Raw genomic sequence first — 21,909 nt, forward strand, 5'->3', positions numbered from 1 at the left:
TAGTTGGGGTGGATCTGAGCAAATTAGGCATTAATTAGGCAGTTCCAAAGCTGCTGAGGGTGTGCAAGCCTTCCCTCAGCCCTCCCGGGGGCGCGGAGCAGAAGTTCCCAGAGCAGCCTTGCTGGGGACCCTCCTCCACCGGGCTGAGGCGCCCAGTCTGAAGGCAAGATTGGGGTCCCCTAAACCGCTGTATTCCCCACCCCCCCAACACACACAGCCTCCAGGTTTTCTCTTGGACGGATTGTGAAGATATTGTGTGTGTGTGTGTGTGCGCGTGCGCAAGCGTGCGCGCGCCTGTGTGTGTGTGTGTGTGTGTGTATTGCGGGGCGGGGAACAACACCCGGTTTTTTTTTTTTTTTTTTTCCTGCAAAGGGTGGGACTGGGGATAACCTGATCTAGGATGTGGATTTTCTGCTGCATAGAGGTAGATCAGGGCCCTGTGTTACTCACCCAAAGGAAATAGATCCAACCTCCCGAGCTGGCTGGAGGTGGGAATTGGGGGCGGTGGGGGGATTTTTTTTTTTTCATGTGTATTTAGGGAGCTTCTCTTTGGCTCTAACCCAGCCCCAGTTTGCCTCAACAGATCCGGGGAGGTGGTGTTTAATTAAAAGCTCGGCTTCCAAAACGAGTAGGCAGGTTTGGAAAGCTGTACAGCCGGTGGGTGTGGACGGCCCCTCTTCAGCCGCTGCCTGGGCGTTTGGAGGAGCTTTTGTCTGATCAAGTGTGGGGTTTAGAGAGGGTTTGGACTGGGAGATGGACTTAGCGAAGGAATGCTCAGCTGTCACGCTTGCTCCCCCCTCCCCCTTTTAGAATCAAGTGCCATCTCCCCAAGGGTGAACTTTTCCAAGGTGCCTCCATGCTGGCCTTGTCCCTCCTACAGAGCCTGTGCCCTTTTTTGGGGGGGGGGGAGGGAGGAGGTGAGAAATTGACATTCGTGGAGCGTTATCTTCAGCTAGACCCTGCTTGTCCAGGAATGCCTCTAATCCAGCCACTTGGAATTAGATGGATTATTCCCTGTTCAAAGACAGCCTCTTTCATTCCTTTGCCCTCAATCCACATTGACTTATTGAAGTGCTCTCTTGAGACAAAGATTGGTGTCCCCCGCCTTGGACTCTGGGGTATTTTTTGTTAAATTCTCTACGCCTTATAATCAAACATTTGGTTTGAGGCACACGTGCATTTTGATCATCAGGGGAAGAATTTTGAGATGGGTTGGTAAACCTGCTTGTGTGTTTTTTATTTTTGTGAAGCGAAATGGGTGTTTCCAGTCCCTGAGTAGTAACAAGGATCCAGTGACCTAAAAGTTCTTCTGCTCACTGCAGTCCCAGGGGAAAAAAAAAAAAAAATCTAGGATTTTTATTTTTCTCTCCCTCTTTGTTCCTTAATCCAGAATCCATCCAGTCTTGGTTCTTTGCATTTATGGGTTTGAACCCAAAGCCCTTCAGAAGTTTTCCACCTGCGATCCCGTGGCTGCCCTGGAGCATTCTGGTGGATGGAGGGGGGTGGGGATTGTGAGTGCTGAGGTGGCATGTTTTTCCCTCTGCAAGATTCTAGTTAAAAATAAAGATATGTTTAATGCCCTCTCAGTGCTGAATCTCTAGTTTATGGTTCCTGACACTTCTTTCCCTTTGAATTTAGTAGAGTTTGTTCAACATCCTGTGGGAAGGCATTTATTTTAAGGTTGTTTGTTTTATTTTGGCAAGGATTTGAGAAGTAAACTGGAGGGGAAGACTAAAACCTGTCTTGAGGTCTGTAGGGTTCCAGGCTTTTGGGGAGCAGAGATAAGGAAAAAGACGGGTAGATTGATTTCCAAGAATATTTATGCAGAACTCAGTTGTTGAATATTTTAATGGAGTTTTCTTTTTAAAAGACTTCTTTGTGGGTTGGATGGCCGTGATATTTTAAAAGGAAATTAAAAAAAATTGGGCATATAGAATAAGAAGTATGTAGTATGCATAATTCATGAAGTCACCACCAATAAAAGTCAGTGTTCAATATCTGAAGTCAGCTGGCTTTCTAATGACCAGTTTATCCTTTTTTTCTTCTTTGAACTGCCATGATGGGTTTCTCATGTCTTTGGTCTCCTTTCTGTTTGCTTTGAAGGACAAGTGTAAATGTTGGAAACCCATTTTGGAAGGCCATCTTGAGAAAATTTTTAGGTTATTTTCCCAGAAATAATGTTGGACTGGGGTGAGGAAAGGGTAAGGAATTTTTTTTTTTTTTTTTTTAAGTAGCATTTGATTCTCCCAAACGTACAGCAGCACAGGAAGGGAGTCAATTTCCTCTTTGGAGGAAGAAAAAAAAAAAAACAAGAAAGAAAGAAAACAAAACTAAACAAAAATGAAGTAATTTCAAAGCCTAACACCGTACATGTTCCAAAACCAAAAAACCTCAAGATGTTGAAAACCTCCACTGACACTGGAGACGAATCTTTCTGCTTTTTTCTAGTGACCCTTCATCTGGTTAAATCCTCTGCTGTATGGGTGTGGGTTTTTCCTTTGGGGGGGGAGGGGCAGGAAAGGTGCGGAAGAAACCCTAACTCTTCTTCCATTGGGATCCAGCAGCAGCTGTTAAATAACTTATTGATTCCTTGATGAGAGGAAACCTTGTGTTTTTTTTCCCCCCCATCTTCCACCCTCTTGTGGTGGTGGTCACTAATGATGGTGGTGTGCAGAATCGCTTACTGGCTGCCTTTCGGCCCATCCACATAAATCAAGTTGTCTGGTGTGCACTGGTCCCAAAGCTAAAGGGAGATGAGATTCACGTGGTTGGAGGCTAGGGCCTATTGCCCGTTTGTCTGGGGGAACGAACAGTAGCTTGGAAGTGACTGCGTGGGAAGGCCAGTTGGCCTCTGGTGTTTGACGGTGGTTAGACATTAAAGAGGCTCTAGAATCTTTTTTGGAGTTTCTATTCATGTGCCAAGAAAAACAGGCTAAATGCTGCAAACAGCAGATTTGAGCCATTACTTCTTTTTAAATTGAGATATAATGGACATATCACATTATAATTAGTTTTAGATGTACAACACAGCGATTTGGTACTTGGAGTTTTTTTTTTTTTTTATGATAGTCACAGAGAGAGAGAGAGAGAGAGAGAGAGAGAGAGAGAGAGGCAGAGACACAGGCAGAGGGAGAAACAGGCTCCATGCACCGGGAGCCCGACGTGGGACTCGATCCCGGGTCTCCAGGATCGTGCCCTGGGCCAAAGGCAGGCGCCAAACCGCTGCGCCACCCAGGGATCCCTGGTACTTGGAGTTTTAAAAAAAAGTTTATTTATTTTAATGTTTAGGTAATTGAACCAGCAAAGAATTTGTTGATGTTTGGGGGAGCTTGTAAGACCAGGCCACTGGCCAAACTCAAGGGCAAGTCACTGTGGATATCTTTCTTCTTTTAATAATTAACTTAGTTTTTTTTTTTTTTAAGTTGGATGCTAAAACCAAATATTTTCCTCAGCCTTGTTATTGCTCAAGAATCAGCATGTGAGGAGCTGAATTGGGCCTGATGCAGGGAGAACTTTGTACTAGGTTCGGGAGCGTGCTGGGGGTTATGTAATGGGGCTGGGGGGTGAGAACACCCAAGCACACCTTGAATTCCCTACCCCACCTCTCGCTGGAGAGAGGGGTGTCCTGTTACCAGCACCTGTGCCGAGCAGAATAGGAGCCTTGTTCAGTTCTGCTTGGCTCCCCACCTCCGTTTGCACCAGTATCCTCTCTCCTAAGTCCTCCCTAAAATTAGAGCTGGTCAAGGGACTTCTTGAATTCCATGGAAATCTTTTGTGGTTCGAAGGCATGACATGCTATTTTCTCTCACTTATCCTAGATCAAGAATGTGCGTATTGGGTCCAGCGCCGGATAATGATTTCAGGGTTGTTTTTCCCCCTTGCTACTGCTTTGGCTCTGGGGTTTCTGTCAGACAGACTCACTCCCTCGCTGTTTATCCAGGGCTTGTTATGTGGACGGTCTTTTGCTGGCCAGCGAGGAGCCAGAGAGCCACAAGGCCTGCCCTTGGAGAGCTGCTTGTCCGTGGGCCGCAAGTAGGTAACGTGAAGTACCATATGGTGGCCACGAAGGAAGGGCCACAGTCAGTTCTTGAAGAACTTCCCTTGGACTCTTAAAACTAAAAAAAAAAAAAAAAAAAAGTTTTCTCTAGGAAGAGAACGAAAATCCAGTGAAGGCCTCCAAAAGCGGCCCGGTGCTCTGAGGGAGGTGGGCAGCTCTGTATATGGTGACATGCAGAGGCAGGACAGACCAAGCCCTTATAAAGTACAGATGGGCCCCATGTTGGTTTTTCTCTTAGCAAATGGCTGTGTTTGCCCAGGATTTTACAGCTTCCTCAGTTTGGGCCTGTGGGAGAAGAAGGTGAAGTGAAGATGTCATGAAAATGGCGGTGGGGAACTGCTCAGAATGGGTGCCTGGTCAGAGATTGAGGGCCTATTCTAGGTCAGTCCACCTGGTTTTTTAGGTGCGGATCTTATCCAGGTCTAGAAAGAAATCATTTTTCTTTGGTCTTGGCTTGAATGTTTCTGTGGGTAAGTCCCGTACACATCATATTTAACCAAATCGGGTAGGGCTTTGTTGCTTGACAGTGTGAAGCTTTATGTTCTGAGTTTCCAGTTAGGGATGCCCCAGATGGAGGGAGAAGGTCAATCCTAAGTCATGGTTTGCGTGGAAGATGAGCTGAGTTTGAATTTTGCCTGGTTCAGCTGTCATTTCTTAGGTGAGTAACATGTACTCCTAACTCGATCTTATTTATTGAGCACCAGGGAGGTTGCAAGCACTGAGCTCAGTGCTATGATGCAGCACGTAAAGATACAGAATTTCCATTTAAATTTGAATTTCAGATAAACAGCAAACAACTTTTTAGTATAAGCATGTTCTGTGTATACAGAGGCTTCTCAGCTACTGACCTCTTGTAGTTTGTACTGTTCTTTTGCATCCAGGAAAAGAAAAAAAAGCTAAAATGATATCTGTCAATAATGGCCAGCTCATTTGAGGTGGTTAAAATGTTTGGAGGATGAAAAGGTTGAAACTATTGATCTATTAGACACCTTATCTACAATTTTCATCTAGGCTTTTCCATCTTCCTGGGGATAGGTGAAAGCTGGCAAGATTCCATCTGCAGGAGACTATTTAGGTGCTCAGACTGGGAATGGAAAAATGAGATCATTTTGAGGTCTCCATTACTTCTTGGAACTGCCTTCAGGACACTCACACCCTTAAACTCTCACCTCTGCAAAAACAAAGAAAATACCTCTCCTGGAACCAAACAAAAGCCAAAGGCAGACATAGCTGCCTAGGACATCAGACTGAGAAGTATTTGGGGCTCCTTAGAGGGAACTCATGGATGCCTTAAGCAGTTTAACTCAGATTTGTAGATCGCGCTGCTGATATGCCCTTATTAAGTAGCAAACCGGAGAGACAAATAGAGTAAATTAATTGGCTGAGCATCAAGGAAGCCCATTGTATTTGATTGCGGAGGTTCTCTTCTTGAATTAGTTGGGAGGCTGTGCAAGGTTCCCTCTGAGTATCTGACACACAGACACACACAAAACCCCCCAAACCCACGTAGCATAGGTTCCAGAGCAGCCCTTCCATTGTCAGTGTTTCTCACCTCTTAGACCAGGGAGGACCTGGTCTGTGTGTCTTGGGCTGCTTCCAGATTTAAGATACTCTTGTGGGCCCCCTGTACATAGTAGGTGCTTGGTGTTCATTGCATATGGTGAACATGGGGCAGGAAGGGACTTGATGAGAACCTGCCACGTGCTGGGCATTGTGCTAAGTGCTTGGTGCTTCTGGTTCACGTCCTCCACCTTTCTGTCCCACTTTACAGATGAGAAAACTGAGGCTCTTTGAAGAGCCTTATCCAGGGCCATGGTGAGGTGGATTGGTTCAGACCTTGGCCAATTTGATCCCAAAGCTGGAGCTCTTTGGAACATGTTGAAGGTAGAGAGAGGGGAATGGCTTTATCTCTGGAGGACAGCATACAGAATTCCACTTTCCAGAATTCTGCAGGAGGCTCAGAGAGGCAGTCAGGTTCTTATCTCTGTGCCCTGAGCCCAGAGCCAGCCTGGAGGTGTGAATTTGAACTGAGATGTGCAGTGGGCGTCTCCCATCTGGCTGTCACTTTTGTGGAAGTCATTTAATTTATGATCTATTGACATATTGTGGCTTCCTTCCCTCCCACTCACCAGACTTCTCTGACAGACAAACCTGGAGTTCTCCTTTCCTCTTCTTCTGGGTGTGCAGATAGAGCAGAGGCTTTCCGGCCAGGCTGTGGCCTGTCACCCTTGGCCTCTGTCCTTGTCCCCCTACAAAGTGCCTGCAGTCTTCTCCGTGGCTGGCCAGAGGGCCACGTTTCTATGTCTGGGGAGCCCATCAGTCCCTGAGACTGGGTGACTATGCAAGCCTGGCAACCCTCTCTAATTATATGAATTAAGTAAGTTCACCCAAAGTTCAAATGACGCCTTTAAGGGAACTCCTTACCTTGAACTCATTTTGTGTCCAGCCCTGGAACTCTCTTGTAAAAGAGCTTTCTGTATTTAATTATGTCCCGGTAGCTCTCCAGTTTGGTTGAGTCTGTAGAGCCATTTCAGGTCTATGTTTGGAGAAGTTGATGGGATCGCCAAAAAAAAACTCCTTCCTGTGCTGATTCTTGGCATATACGGCCTTTGGTCATAGTTTCTAAGTGGTTTTTCTTTTCCTGTCTAGTTTAAGTGGGTTTAAAAAAAAAATCAATCGAGTGCCTTTTGAGCTGTGTGTCTTTTCATTTGCTTTCTTCCTCTTCAAGAATCTGGGCAGAAGTAAAATATTAGCTTGCTCAGCATGAGTGGCCTCCGAAGTCCTGGAGGTGGACGGCAGGTTTTGCTTGGGATTCCCTTCCCTGCCACCTCTGGCAGGACGGGTTTCTAGGGGGCCAGAGGAGTGGTCTGGCCAGAGGAGGAGGCTCTAGGCTGGTTTGCCCCTTATAGTAGAATGCCCGTGGTTACAGGCACATAAGCATCAGATTTCCTGCGAGCCTTTAAGACACAGATACCTGGACCTATTCCCTGGAGGCTCTGATTCGGTGTTTCCGGAGCACATCCTGGGCATTCAAATTTTTTAAAGCACCCCCAGGTAATTTGAACGTGTGGCCAGAGAACCACTGAGTTATACACAATTTTAGCACCCTCAAAAGTACTTTCTCAACCTTACTGAACTCTGAGGAAGAGCATGTTTAGATGTTTGTAAGACAACGTGACTATGCTAAACACTATTGAACTGAACACTTCAGAATGGCCTAGATGATAGATTGCATGTTATATGTATTTTGCCTTGATTAAGAATAAAAATAAATTGGTAGTGAAACATTACATAAATTGGAATGTAAAAATAATAGAAAAAGCATCTTTAGAATACGTAACGATTTAAAATCTTGGACAATGACCCTGTCCAATATGATTTTCTACCATAATGGAAATTGTCAAAGATGTTAGCCACTAGTCACATGTGACTGTTGAGCACTTGAAGTGTGACGAGTGTGACCAAGGAACTGTTTTTAAGTTTTATTCACTTTTGTGTAGATAGCCGTATGTGACTAAAACTGCTGTCTTGGACAGTGTAGATTTATAACACACCATCTAAGTAAAAATAGTGAGCTTCCTGCACACCTTCTGGTTCCTTCGTTGCCTCCAAACCCCTCCTGTGGAAATTCCAGAGCTACTGCTGACCTTGGAGTCAAAGGGATCTGGTTTTCAGTCCTGTGGGCAAGTTACTTAATTGCTCAGCCTCCTTTTTCTCTTGTGTACGTGGGTCTGAGAAAGTACCCACTTTCGAGTATTCAGAAATCAGACTGTGCTTGTGAGTGCTCCACACCAGGGCCTTGCGCACCAGGGCGCTGGGATGTTTGCTGCTGTTATGGTTCCAATCAGGGTAGTCATTCTTTCCACCACTTAGGGCAAATGCTACCCCACCCTTGACCTAGCTGCGTTTAGAGTTTACAGTGAAGTTGCAGGAAATGGAGAAGTTGAGTTTTTTTTTTTTCTTGCTAAGTCAATTATTCTGGAGTTCATTATAACCTCCTCTGCCTCAGCTGGGCCTATTTGCATTTCTCTGTTTGCAAACCCACTGTATGTAAAGGGAGAGGAAGGGCTGGGTGCCGGGCTAGGTCCTCAGGGCATTTAATGCTTAATAAAGACAAAATATCTTTTCAGAGATGTTTATAACAGGTTAAGGGGAGAGGTGCTGCTTTGTAAGGGTCATCTTTTTCTGTCTATGCTTTTGAGTTCCTCCCCCTTTTTCTGGAGTGACCCCCAGGAAGAGTGGCCTCATTTGCCTACTATTGCAGCAGCTTGGCACCTGATCTCCCTTTTTTTTGTTTTTTGTTTTTGTTTTTTGTTTTTTTTTTTAAGATTTTATTTACTTATTCATGAGAGACACAGAGAGAGGCAGAGACAGGAGAAGCAGGCTCCATGCAGGGAGCCCGATATGGGACTGGATCCTGGGACTCCAGGATCATGCCCTGAGCCGAAGGCAGATGCTCAACCACTGAGCCACCCAGGTGTCCCGGCCCCAGATCTTCCTACAAGATCCCCGCGGTTGGCCCCTAGCTGAGTGTCCTGCTGATGTCTCATGCTCCCCATCCTGGAGTCCTGGGCTTCTTTGAACACATCCCATGCCTCTCATTCTTGCTGTTCTGCTTGGATGATTTTCTGCATTGTTGTCCACTGAAATCTTTCTCATCCTTCAAGGTCCCACCACGAAGTTATCTCCTTTCTGGTCTCTCCTCTTTCCACCAAGCCAGATACCCTCAGGCATTCTTCACATTCTAGGTTGAGTCCACCTAGTATTTATTACATTCTACCTTAAGCCTGGCTTTGCCACTTCCAAACTGGATTACTCTGGATGAGTAATCCAGATTTGATTTTTCTTGCTTGTAAAATGGGAGAAATAATACTTTCCTCTTAAAGTTGTAGAGGCTTCAGTGAGAAAATATATATAAAGGGCTTGGCATGAAATAAATGCTAAATAAAATGCTCTTGTGCATCTGAATGAGCTACCCTGGGAGTTTTCTAGTGAAGTACCCTGCAAAAATGGCACTCAGATGTTTCAAAAATACAAGAAACCTATAGCTCCACTTTGAAAATGCAATAGAGATAACACTGCAGTGCTTTTCAAGCTTTCAACATGAATAATTTGAGAGAACACGGTACATGTGTATTCTGCAGATATGATGTGCCTACTAGGGGCCAGGCATTGCTGGGGGTGGAATACATCTGTGAACAAGACAGATACAGCCCTCGCCCTAAAGTTTTGTCCAGAAGAGCAGAAAGGCAGCAGGATCTTGGTGAGGGCCTCTGATTCTTGTTTGGAGTGGGAGGACAGTCAGGGGAGGCTTTGGTAGAGTGAGAACCTAAACTGATAACTACATTTTAATTTTACCTGTTTAATCAGCTTTTATATGGCACACCCAGGCATTATTCTAGTTCCTTACAAATAGACTCTTATCCTCCCAACAACCCACTGAGATAGTTACTGCTATCATTCCCACTTTAGAGATTGGAAAACTGAGATTCAGAGAGGTCAAGCCATTTGCCCACGTCCTACAGCTAAAGGAGAGGGAAGGCTGGGATTTGAACCCAGGTGGTCTGGCTCCAGGGTCTTTGCTCATCTGTTGCCGTGGACTGTCTCTCACAGTGAGACCTTTTAGGATTTCCTTTTTAGATTCTGTAATGGGTGTGTCTCCTTGATCTCTCTGATTGTTCTATTTGGATCTTTAGAGTCAGGATGAACCTTAGAGCATAGCAATCGGAGGTTCTCTGAACTGGTACAAGAAGCTCAAGGGACCTCTCTCTTTTGAAAGCCATTTGACCCAGCTGAGCAGATGTTGGGTTGGGTGTTGACTCACCCTACGGGTGTCAGCAGAGGGAAGTAGGTGGGGAGCGGGCAGGGTGTGAGTCTAAGGGTCTGATGCGGTTGTTGAAGGTGACTACCGGAGCAACACATGTTTGTTTTCCTGAAGAAACCCCCTCCACCAGGGTCACCCCAGTAACAGCTCCGCACCCCACATGCCTGGGTGCAAAACAGGAAGGGGGGATATTTGCGGTAGGAGGGCTGGAAATGCTTGAGATTAGTTTCCAGGGAGACCTCAGTTTCACTTCTGAGGCCCAGTTCTCTTGCTCCCCGGCTCCTGCAGCTGAGCACAGGAGTCATTAAGGAAGTCTTTGAGTTTGGTTTAATGGTCGCTCTTTGTTTTCAAGTGATTGTTTACTGAACCTTCAAAGCCAGCTCTCCAGCAGGATGTGATCTCGGGCCTGAATAATTGGATGAGGCACCCCAATAGGAAGCAAGTAGCGGGTAGCAGAGCCAGGAGGAGCTAACTGGTGGCCAAGCCTTTGGCATCCCAGCGCTCAGAAGCTCTGCAAACTGCCGCTGGAGGGACCGAGGTCGCCCCGCAGCCAGGAGTAGGCCCGAGGCAAGGGTCCCCTGGAACCTGGCCTCTTTGATGTTGTGCTGGGCTTAATTAGGAACACCCTAATTAAGTCACGAAGGAGGAAGCTTATTCCTTAAAAAAAAAAATTAGCACGTGTTTTGAGAGCATTTCATAAGGGATTACTTGTCCGATTATGCAAGCAGTATAAAGTTAATGGAAGAAAAACCGAAATCTCTGTTAGGTAAAAAATAAAACTCCCCCATAACCTGCTTGATTACAAAGTGGGTTACACACACGCACATTTTAGACAAAGGTTCATGCGGCTTACACTGTGCCAGAAGTTTCTTTTTTCACTTAGCTTTTCACTTAACATTGCTTATCTGTGTATGTAATTATGAGCCACGTCAGTTTTAGTGTTGTGTGGTGTTCCATTGTGTAGGATATGTGCAGTTAATTTATTCAGTTGACCTGTATTTGAGGACTGGCCGTATGCCAGGTTGTATGCTAAATGCTGAGGGTACAGCAGTAAATAAAACGGACACAATCCCTGCCCTCCTTGGAGCTTATGTCCTAGGGCAGTGGGGACAAATGAAGTCAGTTCTGCTGTATATTAGAAAGATTATGTGCGGTGGGGAAACAGAGCAGGGGCAGTGCTATTGTTTTAAGTAGAGTGGCTAGGGAAGGCCTCACAGAGCAGGTGACCTTTGAGCAACACCTTAGGAAGTCTGTGGGTATCAGGGAACGAATGTTCCAGGCCAGGGAAGAGCATGCGGGCACCAGTTCCATAGGTTCTGTGCCGATTCATGTTTAGGCTGTGTCCAGTTTTTCACTAATTATAAGGAACGCTATGATGAGTGTATCCTTGTAGCTAGATGTTGATTTGCAGTGACAGTTTGGCCCGAAGGCTTTATCCTGGGTCAAAGCTACCTATTCTTCAAGGCTTTTCAAACACGTTGCTCAATGCCATTCAGAAAGCACCCATATTCTTCTTGTGAGCGGGGTTGCTCAATGCCATTCAGAAAGCACCCATATTCTTCTTGTGAGCGGGTGCTCATCACCAGGAGATTATTTCTCAAGGAGCTAGACTTGAATATGGGGTCTGGGAAATTGAGGCCATAGCTTGTCGGGCCTCAAAGGGACGAGGCAACTTATTTGGCGTGGTGATTCTCAAATCTTGCTGCGTGTGGTTTTAGCAAGAAGGTACAAGTGTCCGCTGGGGAGAGTGTTCAATGCAGGTATGTGGGCCCCCTCCCCAGAAGTTTCCATTGTGTAGCTCTGGGGTGGGGCTCTGGCATCTGCAGTTTTAGCGGACATCTTAGTGAGTCTCTAGTAGATTGCGATTATCCTGGGAACAGGTGGCAGTGGAGTGGTTGTTGGGCCTCCTTTGCAGCTCATTAGGTAAGCTGAAGGATCTCCCTGTTCCTGTCTCCTGTGCCCCCAAATAAGACCCCAGAATGACTCTCATGCAGCATGACCTTCTGTATTTCCTTTCCTTTGCTAATTACTTTTATTGCATGGAAAACTTTTTCCTTCTTTACTTACTTCCTTCCTCTTTGCCAGAGAAACCCCCCTTTGTCCTTAAAGACCTATGGGAGGGCATCACCCCCGTCTGGAAGCTTGCACCAGCCATACTGCCTAGTACTTTATATTTGGAGCGTGGTGCCCTCTGATTGGTGGCTAACACATCCGCTTTCCACTAGCCTGAGTTCCACAGTGCTTTGGCTCCTTATCTCTGTATGGCCTCCACCCCACTCCATACCTGTCCATAGTAGGTGCTCATTAAATGGCCAAGATAGGGTGGCTGGCATCGGATGTACAGTACTGAAAATAGCAGTTGCTGGGATTTAATCGTGTTCTAAGTGTCAGTCACCCTTCTGAGCACCTGCATGATTTCCTGTACCCTCATTACCATCCTTAGAGATTACCATCCATGGAGATGGGGACTAGCATGGACGTCATTTACACATGAAGACAGGGTAGTTTTGGGTGACTCCGTGACCTCGGTTGCCCAGTGTGTAGATGTGAAGTCGGGCAGTCTGACTCTAGCACTCTGCTCTTAGCCAGTACATCACATGGGTCCTTTCAGACTTGGGAGTACGGCTGTGCATCAGGGCGCTCCATCCAGGAAGACTGAAAAGAGGATGGCGACTGCAGAAATATCAAACACAGTTATTGCCTTTTTTCCGTGATGCCTGTCAGGGTGTCATTCCCAGCAGCCTGGGGTGGGGCTCAGGGCTTATGGAAGAGGCACTGTTTCCTGGAAGGTGGTGGAGCACACAAAGTGTGTCCAAGGTGGCGAGGCCATGGCTCCTCGGTGGATTTGACAAATTGCAGACTCCATTTGGGGGTTGGGTGAAGACAAGGCAGAGAGGGCATTTCCCGGGAGAAGTGGGTGAGTACAGGTGTGCAAATACGAAATAATGGTAGTAGCAATCCTAACATTTTTATAGGGTGTGCCGATTGCCACATATTCTGTTCATTATCTCCTGCGGACATTTATACACAATAATAAGCAAATGGAACTGAAGCTTTGGATTCCACATAGTGGGACAAAGATTAGAGGGCGTAGATCTGCAGTTATTACTGGGGGTGGGACCTTACATGCACCCAAACATCTGTCACTTGCACCTGGGTGAGAGCAGCCAGCCCTGTATGAGGTGGTGAGATACTGAGTTCCCAAGGGTCCAGTTGTGGAGAAGGAAATATGTTTTAGGGGAATCTATGGGACAATCTTATTTGCAACAGAACTGGGCAAACTAAGGAGCACTTCATGATATAAACCAGGTGTGAGGGCAAACCCTTCCCTGACCTGAGGCAGATTACTTCACCTTCTGTGCCTTATTTTCCCACGGAAAAAGGAAGTGTTAACTTCCTGTTCTGCTGAGTGCCCTGGCAGGGTTGTCCTGGGAGCCCCTTGTACCATGAAGTGCTACGTGAATGTGAGATGCGGTTCTTAATGATGATCGTGAAGTAGAGTTGGACTCCTACTGGATGGCCTCATGTGACCACCTGAAATAAAGGACCTATGGTAGTATGGATTTGGGCGAGGGGAGGGTGAATTTGGGGAGCAGGGAGGGGTTCCATTTTCATAGAAGTTGTAGAGCATGGTACACACACCAATTTTGCAAAAGCGAAAAAATGGAACCAGAAGCCTGGTTGAGGCTGCAGAACAACGGAGGGGTGCCCAGAGTAGCTTTGGCACCTGGTGGCCGACCCTGTCCAATAGACCCGTCTGCAGCAGAAGAGGTGTTCCGCATCTGCACGATCTGGTTCAGCAGCCACTGAACCACCACATGTGGTTCTCGAGCACTTGTGTGAGGATCTGAACTTTATGTTTTATTTAATTGTAGGTAATTTAAATTTAAGTCCATGTGGCCAGTGGCTCTTTTATTGGAAGGCTCAGGATAGACAAAGGAATGCCCCTTGGGAGAACATGTAAAAGAATTCTTTGAAGATGCAGTTGACATATTTGTTTGGTTCTTCTTTTATTTTGAGTGGAGACCTACCCATGTGTCAGAAAATGGGCATTCTGGCCACAGAACCTCATAGCCCTGGAGGAAGAAGACCCTTGATGTCCTTGACTTAATTAGGGTGTTATAGTTCAAATGGAGCAGTTTGTGAGGGGAGGTTGGGTGGAGGGAGCACCTTTTGTGGTTAAATCTTCTTTTCATAGGCGTATTTATTGCTGGTGAGCTTGGGCAAGTGGGTGAGGGTGGGCGTGTGAGGAAGCAACCATTGATTATCGTCAAGGCTGTCATCCAGTTGATGGACAGGGATAATTAGTGGATTAGGCAAGCCCCAATCAGAGAATAAAAGCCCAGGAATGGTTTTTATGATGGATGGGCTTACCCAGTGCCTTTCATCTGAGGCCCTCGGGAGCCCTTCCTCTTACAGGATAGGGTGGGGAAGGGTGGTTTTGGGGACAAAGTCAGGGGCCCTGTCTGTCCTGCACACCCACTTCCAGAAGCTGCAGATGCTTGCCTCATGCTTGTAGAAGCACGGGATCCAGAGACCACTGCTGCTCAGATCAGAAGCTTCTGGAAACTTTGCTTTTCATTTCCCTGAAGTCCACACCTCGGGGTGACCTGGAAGAGGAGGAGGAGAGATGCTGTGGGCTGCACTGCTCATGCTCACCCTGAGGAGGTTCCTGCAAACCTCCCGAGGGACCTGGTGTCTGGAGTGGTGGCAGCAGCAGCCTATGGAGATGTTCCACACTGTCTCTGTAACCTGGTAGAAGCAGATCATTTCCGATGTCCATAGAAAACCTGAAGATGTGATCTAGTTACCTGTAATCGCACCACTACTGACAGCAGCTGGGAACATTTCTGGCTCATTCCTTATCAGACCTTTTTCTCCATGAAGGGTTTTTCTTTGTTTTGTGTCTTGTGTTTTCTTTTTCACACAGGTGAGGATCATGACCATTTCTAGGGCGACATTACAGCTCTCCCAGAGCATTTGCAGTTGTAATTGGGGCAGGGGGCTACTGTGTGTTTGGGGAGCCCTTGCACCTTCCTTCATGGACCAAGCAGGACCCAACCTGCTGGCTGAGCGGCCCCCTGCAGCCCCAGGGCTGGGCTGGGTCAGTTCATCTTGTCGCTTGTCCTTCTCAGAGTCAGGGTAGCACTTGAGCCATAAAATCGGTCCTCCCATTTCTCCCTCGGCTGCAAAATAACAATGGCACCTGCCTGGTCAGGTTGTTGTGAGCATTGGACAGAGGATGAACCGGGCTGTGCTGCTTGGTGTGGTGTGTGTGGCATCAGCCTCAGCATCACTTAGGTTGAACATGCACCATCCAGGCCCCACCTCAGACCAAGGGAATCAGAACCTGCGTTTCTGCAAGATCCCCAGGGGGTGGACCTGGAAGTGGAAGTGTGAGAAATGCTGATGGATGGACCTGGCTCCAAGCAGCTGTTTAGAAACTGGTGATGCTTCAGGCTGACATTAAGCATTATGGGGACAGTGACATTCAAGTCAAGAAAGAGCACTTGGGAGGTGACCATCCCGTCGTGCCTGTCATGTGCCCAAGACTTGAGTTCTCCGCAGCATGAGCACTGGTGAGCCAGCTTCCATCTGGAACCTATGCCCTGGACAGAAGCCTTTAGGTGGAACCCCACTCTCTAGAGCCTGCCCCTCCTCACCCCCAGGCTCCGGTTTATTTTCAGCTCCACTGAATTCTTCCTCCTTGTGAGAGCCTTTCTAGCTGTGGCTCCTCTCAAGTCACCCCTTCTGTGCCTGTGACTCCTGGCTCCTCCGTGTTCCCTGTGTGGTGGCACGGGTGTCTGATTCCCTCAGCTGTCCCCTGAGGTCCCGCTGTCACGGCGGGCTGGGCTGGGAGATGCAGTTGCTGCATTATTTATGGGGCATCGTTAACCAGCCTTGCCGATGAGTTACACACAGTTTATTCTTCTACTCCGTGTGTGGGATGCCATCCTGGGTCTCTGTTTAACACAGAACAAAACAAAGCAAAACAGAACCCCAAGCCAAAACAGCCACTGGCTGAGTCCTGCGCCCTGAACTGGGCAAGGGGCCTGTCCAGCCTTCTAGCTGTGGGGGAAGTGGTGCAAGGGGAGGGAGGAGAGGAAAGAGACTGGGGGTGTTCCCAGAGCTCAACTTTGAGGTTGGGGGTGGGGAAGCCAACTCACATATTTGCTTAAGTGGCCACAAATTCTTGGGGAATTGACAGAGATTTGGTGGGTCATTTATGGGTGGCTCAGTGGTTGCGTGTCACGATCCCAGGGTCCTGGGATCAAGTCCCACATTGGGCTCCCCGCAGGGAGCCTGCTTCTCCCTCTGTCTGTGTCTCTGCCTCTCTTTATCTCTCATGAATAAATAAATAAAATCTTTAAAAAAAAATAAGAAAAAGACTTCATCTCCTCCCTGCCCTGTGCCCCTACCCCGCCCAGGGGACCAGGCTGTTGTTAGGTATGTGACTTATCACTCAGGTGGCTTGGGATTTAATATCACTCACTGTCTGCCTGGTCTTTCGCTGTCTTACTTGTGGTCACAGTGACCTTGCCCTTGAAGCTGCTCATGGTCACCTTGTCCATTCTCCCCATGTCCTGCATCTCCCCAGTGTAAGTGCCCTACCCCAGTGTCCCTTGGAGAGAGCCCACTTGTGTCCTCTGCTTCCCTGTTTTGTGCCAACTGTTGCTCTTACTAGAAATGTTTTTCCTTCCTTCCTCCATTTCTCTGTTCTCGAGCTCACAATGCATTTGGGGAGATTCAAGCTCATAGATGATGAATTGCATGATGGGAGGGAAGTAGGTGCATTTGAGAATGCTTTGAAAAGAGGTGACATTTGAGCTAGACTGGTGGTGATGGCTGAATAGTTTCTTAGATTGTTGAATGTCCCTGGAGGTTAGAAGAGAGAACAGCCATCAGTGGTGGTGTCTGTGGTGTGGGGAGCGTGGTGGGCTGCAGGGGTGTGAGCTGTAGCCTGTCTTCAGGGAAGCCCCACCCATCTTGCTGTAGGAAGGGGGGCAGTCTTGCAACTTGATTAAGGGAGTCCTTTAACTGTTTTTACACAAACTTGTTTTTGGAATGAGGACTTGACCTTTCTCTCAGAATCCAGTGTGGTGTGAGTTCTGTTTTCAACAAATTGTCTGGGATTCAAAACCTACCTTCCTTCTCCAAAGAAAGTCAAGGGCTTCCAGGGAGACGAGAGTCCTGTTGCCTGTGACTTTGGATTTGGGAGAGTCTGGGTGGCTGGCGGGAGTCTTCTTTTCTTTGATTCTGGTTTGTCTGGAAAGTTGTGAAACCTTTATGTGTTCTTGGGTGAACCCCACAGGGGTGTCTATGTGGAGACTTTCACAGCCCCAGGAATGCATTCCTTTGGGATTTCCTCAAACTGTGAACTGAGCCGGGTCAGAACCAGTGGCCTGGCGTGAGAGCTTTCTGGAACTCCTTAGTGGGCGGTGCAGATCAGAAAATTAAGGACTGTGTTGGAATTGTTTTTTGAAAGGGTTCTCAGTGGATATGGCATCTTGGTCTGCAGATCTCTTTCAAAACTTGAGTATATTCCCTTTGGCTCAGTTTTAGAGCCTAGAATAGGCCCAGGCTACCTTTGACTCTTCAGGTTCTTTTCTCTCCTTTGCCACTTCCTCCAAGCTTTTGAATTTTTATAGTAAAGCTATTTTTCAGGTGGGTAGAAACTTTTTTTTTTAACCTTGAAAGAAACTTAAAAAAAAAAAAAAAACTAGATCGATCCAACATCACCTCACCTTTAAATTTTAATAACATTTACACATTTAAAAAAAAATTCTCAACAAGGAGGTTTTGTCTTCTGTTCTTAGAAGTTCATTTTTCTTTTTTTTTTAGAATCCATTAAATTATATATTGCCTAAAACAGGTGGGCCTGACACTCTTTGATAGACTGTCAAATATCATTAAATCAAGAGAGCTGCTTTTGGCAGCCTTCTTCTGGCTGAGTGGGTGTTCGTGGGTGGAGCGCTGTGTGCTGCACCCCTTGACTGGAGAGGGGTCCCTCCTTTTGTTGCTAATTTGGCGAAGACTGAAATGAGGCTTCCGAGTGGTGGGGGCAGATAAGTAGTTTTTTAAGTGCTTTGAGCAGTTGATTTCAGGCACATTCACGTCGATTTGAGTACTCCTCCTGCGGTATACTTAGGAACAGCACAGACTAGTCTGACACTATACCCCCAACTGGTTAACTGGTGCGAGATGCAGCTGGTTCTGTACTTAGGATGCAGCATGCAGGATTCCAGCCTGCATGGACAGTGTGAATTAGAGGCTTTAATATCTCTGCCAGCATCCTGAGTGAGATTCCAGGGGCCTGCAAACCCTTGGATCAATCCTGTCAAATGTTTCTTGGACACTTGACAGAGTGCCCACCACTGCATGGAGCACTTTGGATGTCTGATCTCAGTGATTTCCTCACACCTACCCTGAGGTTGTAGTGACTTAGCCCTCGTAGAGGTTGAGCGATTGTCTGAGGTCCCATTGCAGACCGGAGAGCTAGATTCAATCCAGAAAGCCGGATTCCTGAGCTTGTGTCCCTTATTCCTTCCCTATATTCTTTCAGTGTTCTGTGATGGTGGTGGAATTGTTTGTTTTTATTATTTGTCTTTATAAGGAACAGGCCTTGAGAGGTAAAGTGATTTCCCCTAATACTTGACTGGCACACTCATGGCTAGCAATCAGGACTGTGTGCTCACTGCACAAACCTGTTGCCATTCTGGTGTGTTCTCAATGTGCCTCAGCTTTTTCCTAAATATTCTGGATCATCTCAAAGGATCTTCCCTGGGAACCCCTGCATGGGAGTTTTGGTTGGTGCTGGGAAAAGGAAGGCCCAGCGGTCATGGTCTCCTTTGTGTAGATGTGGTACCTTTTGGCTAGAAGTTGGTGGTCAGTATGTCTGAACATCTTTAAGCTTTTAAGAAAGCTTCTCCTACTTTCTTGTGGATCTGAAAGAGAAGAGAAAAGGGTAGGTGAAGCTGTAATTGGTTGGTTGAACCTTGTGCTCTTAAGGATGCTGATGTCTATCTGGACAGAGATCTCCAGTGGCCGCCAGAGGACCTTGATCTCAGCCCTGACCCCTTTAATTACTTGGATATAGGTGTAGAAGGGGTGTTCATATTTGATAAGAAAATGGTAAATAGATTTGGTGTTGTGATTGGAATTCCCCATAATGTTTTGATGGGCCTGGAATGGTAGCCTGACCCGTCAAAGGTTCATTCAGCATAAGGTAAAATAAAGTTATGCTCTTGGGCAGAAGAAGCCCTCTGGGACACAAAGATGAGCTGGAGGCTATGTGGTTTAGCAGTATGGTGATCTGTGCATGGGAATTGGCATCAGTAGCTCAGGTGTAGCTGCCAAAGGAGTTCTGCCAGGATGGGGGCAGACAGGATCCCTTGCCCCATGCAGTTTAAGTGCCCCGAGGGAGCAAATTGTCTCTTGGGGGAATAAATCCAGAGACCTGCAGTTGGGCCAAGCAGGGCTCAAATGCAGAGCTGATGGATGTGCTCTAGTGGCATCTGTGAAACAGACTTTAGGCTTTGGCAAATTCTTGGTGCTCTGGTTGCCAGAACCTCTAGTTTGATCTTAAAAAATATATATGATCACTGTTGTTTTCATAAAAATGATACGTTACCCTTATTTAAAACACACACACACACACACACAAATAAGAAACTATGATCATACAGGAAAATACAAACAAGAAAGCGACACATGGGTCCACATTTTAGCTTCTAAAAGTAGCCCATTTTAACTTTGGTAAGACAATTTTCCAGATCTTTCTCTGCCATTTTCAGACACACTTGATAGCTAGAGAAATGTAGAAGGAGACGCTTTTATGGGAAGATGTAAAACAAAAATATATTTTGCTTTCATTTAACAGGAAAATTGAAACTGAAATGAAGTAATACTGAAGAAATTACTGAACTTCAGATGACTGTTTCTTCACCAAAAGAAATTAGTTTCCAAAGCATCCCTTTAAAGCAGTGGTTCTTCTTCTTTTTTTTAAAGATTTATTTATTTATTTTAGATAGAGAGAGTGCATGCAAGTAGGGGGAGGGGTAGAGAGATGGGGAGGGCATGGGGCTCCATCCCAACACCTTGAGATACTGATCTGAGCTGAAATCAGGAGTCAGACATTTAATGGGCTGAAGCCACCCAGGCCCCCTTAAAGCAGTGGTGGTGCTGCTTTAACTGGGGATGATTTTGTCTCCTCTGGCATCTGGCAATGCCTGGAGACATTTTTGGTAGTCCCAACCAGTGACCTCTCTGAAATGTTACTGGCGTTTTGTGAACTGCGGTCAGAGATGGTGCCAAACACCCTATAATGCACCCCACAGTCCCCCCCACACACAAAAAGAACCATCTGGCCCCAAATGTCAGTAGTGGCAAGGTTGGAGAAACTGCACCCTAGGGTTAAGCAACTGAGATTATTAAAACCAGTAGGAAGACGAAATCATTGTGTTTTAGCTCAGTTTTAGACTGTTTTGATTGGGCTTCTCTAATGAAAGAGGAAATGATTAACTTCATTAGAATTTTCCTCTCCTCTCCTTAAACCACAAACTCAGGAGGTGGCTATGTTATGTCCACCATGTCAAGGTTCATAGCACTTTACATTCTGTCCTGCAACTATTGCCCCCACCCCCACCCCAGATGTTTAGTCTTAGCTTCATATTTAAATGATTCTGTGCCAAACTCCACTCTTGTAGCCATGGCTTCTCCTTTTATGGGCTTATTTTGCAATCCGTCTTGCTTAGCTACTGATCTTAATATAAATTGAATGTGTATGTGTGGGGAGGTGTCAAACCCAACTCAGGTTTGCTCCACTTGGAATTGCACGTGCAGTTTTTAGTTTGTGTCTGAGTACCACGCTTTAAAGAGTAGAGAGCTACTGGGCGGTGGCCCTAGGACTCTGCAGGGACATGCTGCAACAGGGTCCTGGATAGAACATGAACTGCACTTGGGGAGAGAAGGGAAAGCTGTGGATGAATGTGTTGGTTATCCTCCATTCTTTGAAAAGATTTTCACACGGCAGCAAGGTTGGTCATCACCATGAGGGTCCCCAGAAGGTTCAAGCTAGTGCCGCATGACATGAAGGACACGGTGGCAGGTAGAGGCTGCCAGAAGAGAGTGTTGAGCTCCCTGTGAGCTGACGTGTGCTGGCGAACCACATGTTGTCCTGGTGTGGGTAGATGCTGGGTTCAAGCCATCAGCTGGGTGGCTCCATTTAAGTAACTTCTCAATCTTGAGATTCTGATCATCTACTAATGCTTCCCACGAGCCACCCATCCTGGGGAGGAGCTCCTATCACTCTGGTTCCCTCCTCCTGGCCCTTTGGGGATAAGGGGAGGGGGGAAAGCCACGGCTGCAGTCAGGTGGTTCAGGGCAGAGCCCTAAACGTTCTGTGGATCTTCTTGAATTTCTGAGTAATAGATGGTAGGTCCCTAGTGATCTATCAATGTATGCGTTAGATTCTGGTAAAACTGTTCCAATTGGCGTTTGTAGTATTAACAAGATAACAGGGCCTGAGCATATCCTAAACCTATTTCTGAGCCAGTACATTTGTATATAACCTGGGCAGCATATCCTAGACTGCAGAGGAAGAGAGCACACACAGATTGTTTCCTGTGTAATTGGACTTGGGTGTTCTGTTATTGTCTTAATCAGATGTCTATCACAGCATGCCTTACTGATTGATGACTTTGTTTTGTTGTAGGGGAGCTATCCAGTGTGGGAAGATTTCATAAACAAAGCAGGAAAGCTACAGTCCCAGCTTCGGTAAGTAGAGAAGCATGTCATCCCCAGAAAAATGACAACATCCCTTAGACAATGGATTGAAGAGGATAGACCGAGGCTGCTGATTGAGGTTAACTTTGGAAGCGTTACAGATACAGGAGCATGTAATGGGTTCTAATTTGAGCATTGCCACTTATTAGCCTTGTGTCTTGACCCCCGATTCCCATGTGTAAAAGCGAACTCCTATCTGCTCTGCCTTCTTCCACAGGAATTTTGAGAGTCCAGTGAGGTATTG

General features: G+C 46.6%; 1 protein-coding gene across 14 annotated transcripts in view; it reads left to right on the plus strand.

The window, feature by feature from the left end:
• Positions 1 to 21,909, plus strand: part of MTSS1 (MTSS I-BAR domain containing 1) — a 161,192-nt gene that overhangs the window by 1,064 nt on the left and 138,219 nt on the right. For all 14 annotated transcript variants that reach the window (XM_041768930.1, XM_041768934.1, XM_041768928.1 and 11 more), the window contains exon 2: positions 21,595 to 21,656. In XM_041768930.1, coding sequence (XP_041624864.1) covers positions 21,595 to 21,656 — 62 coding nt within the window. The remainder of the gene's footprint in view (positions 1 to 21,594; positions 21,657 to 21,909) is intronic.

The sequence above is a fragment of the Vulpes lagopus genome, chromosome 9 (genome assembly GCF_018345385.1).
Source record: "Vulpes lagopus strain Blue_001 chromosome 9, ASM1834538v1, whole genome shotgun sequence".
In the NCBI taxonomy this organism is placed as follows: Eukaryota; Metazoa; Chordata; class Mammalia; order Carnivora; family Canidae; genus Vulpes; species Vulpes lagopus.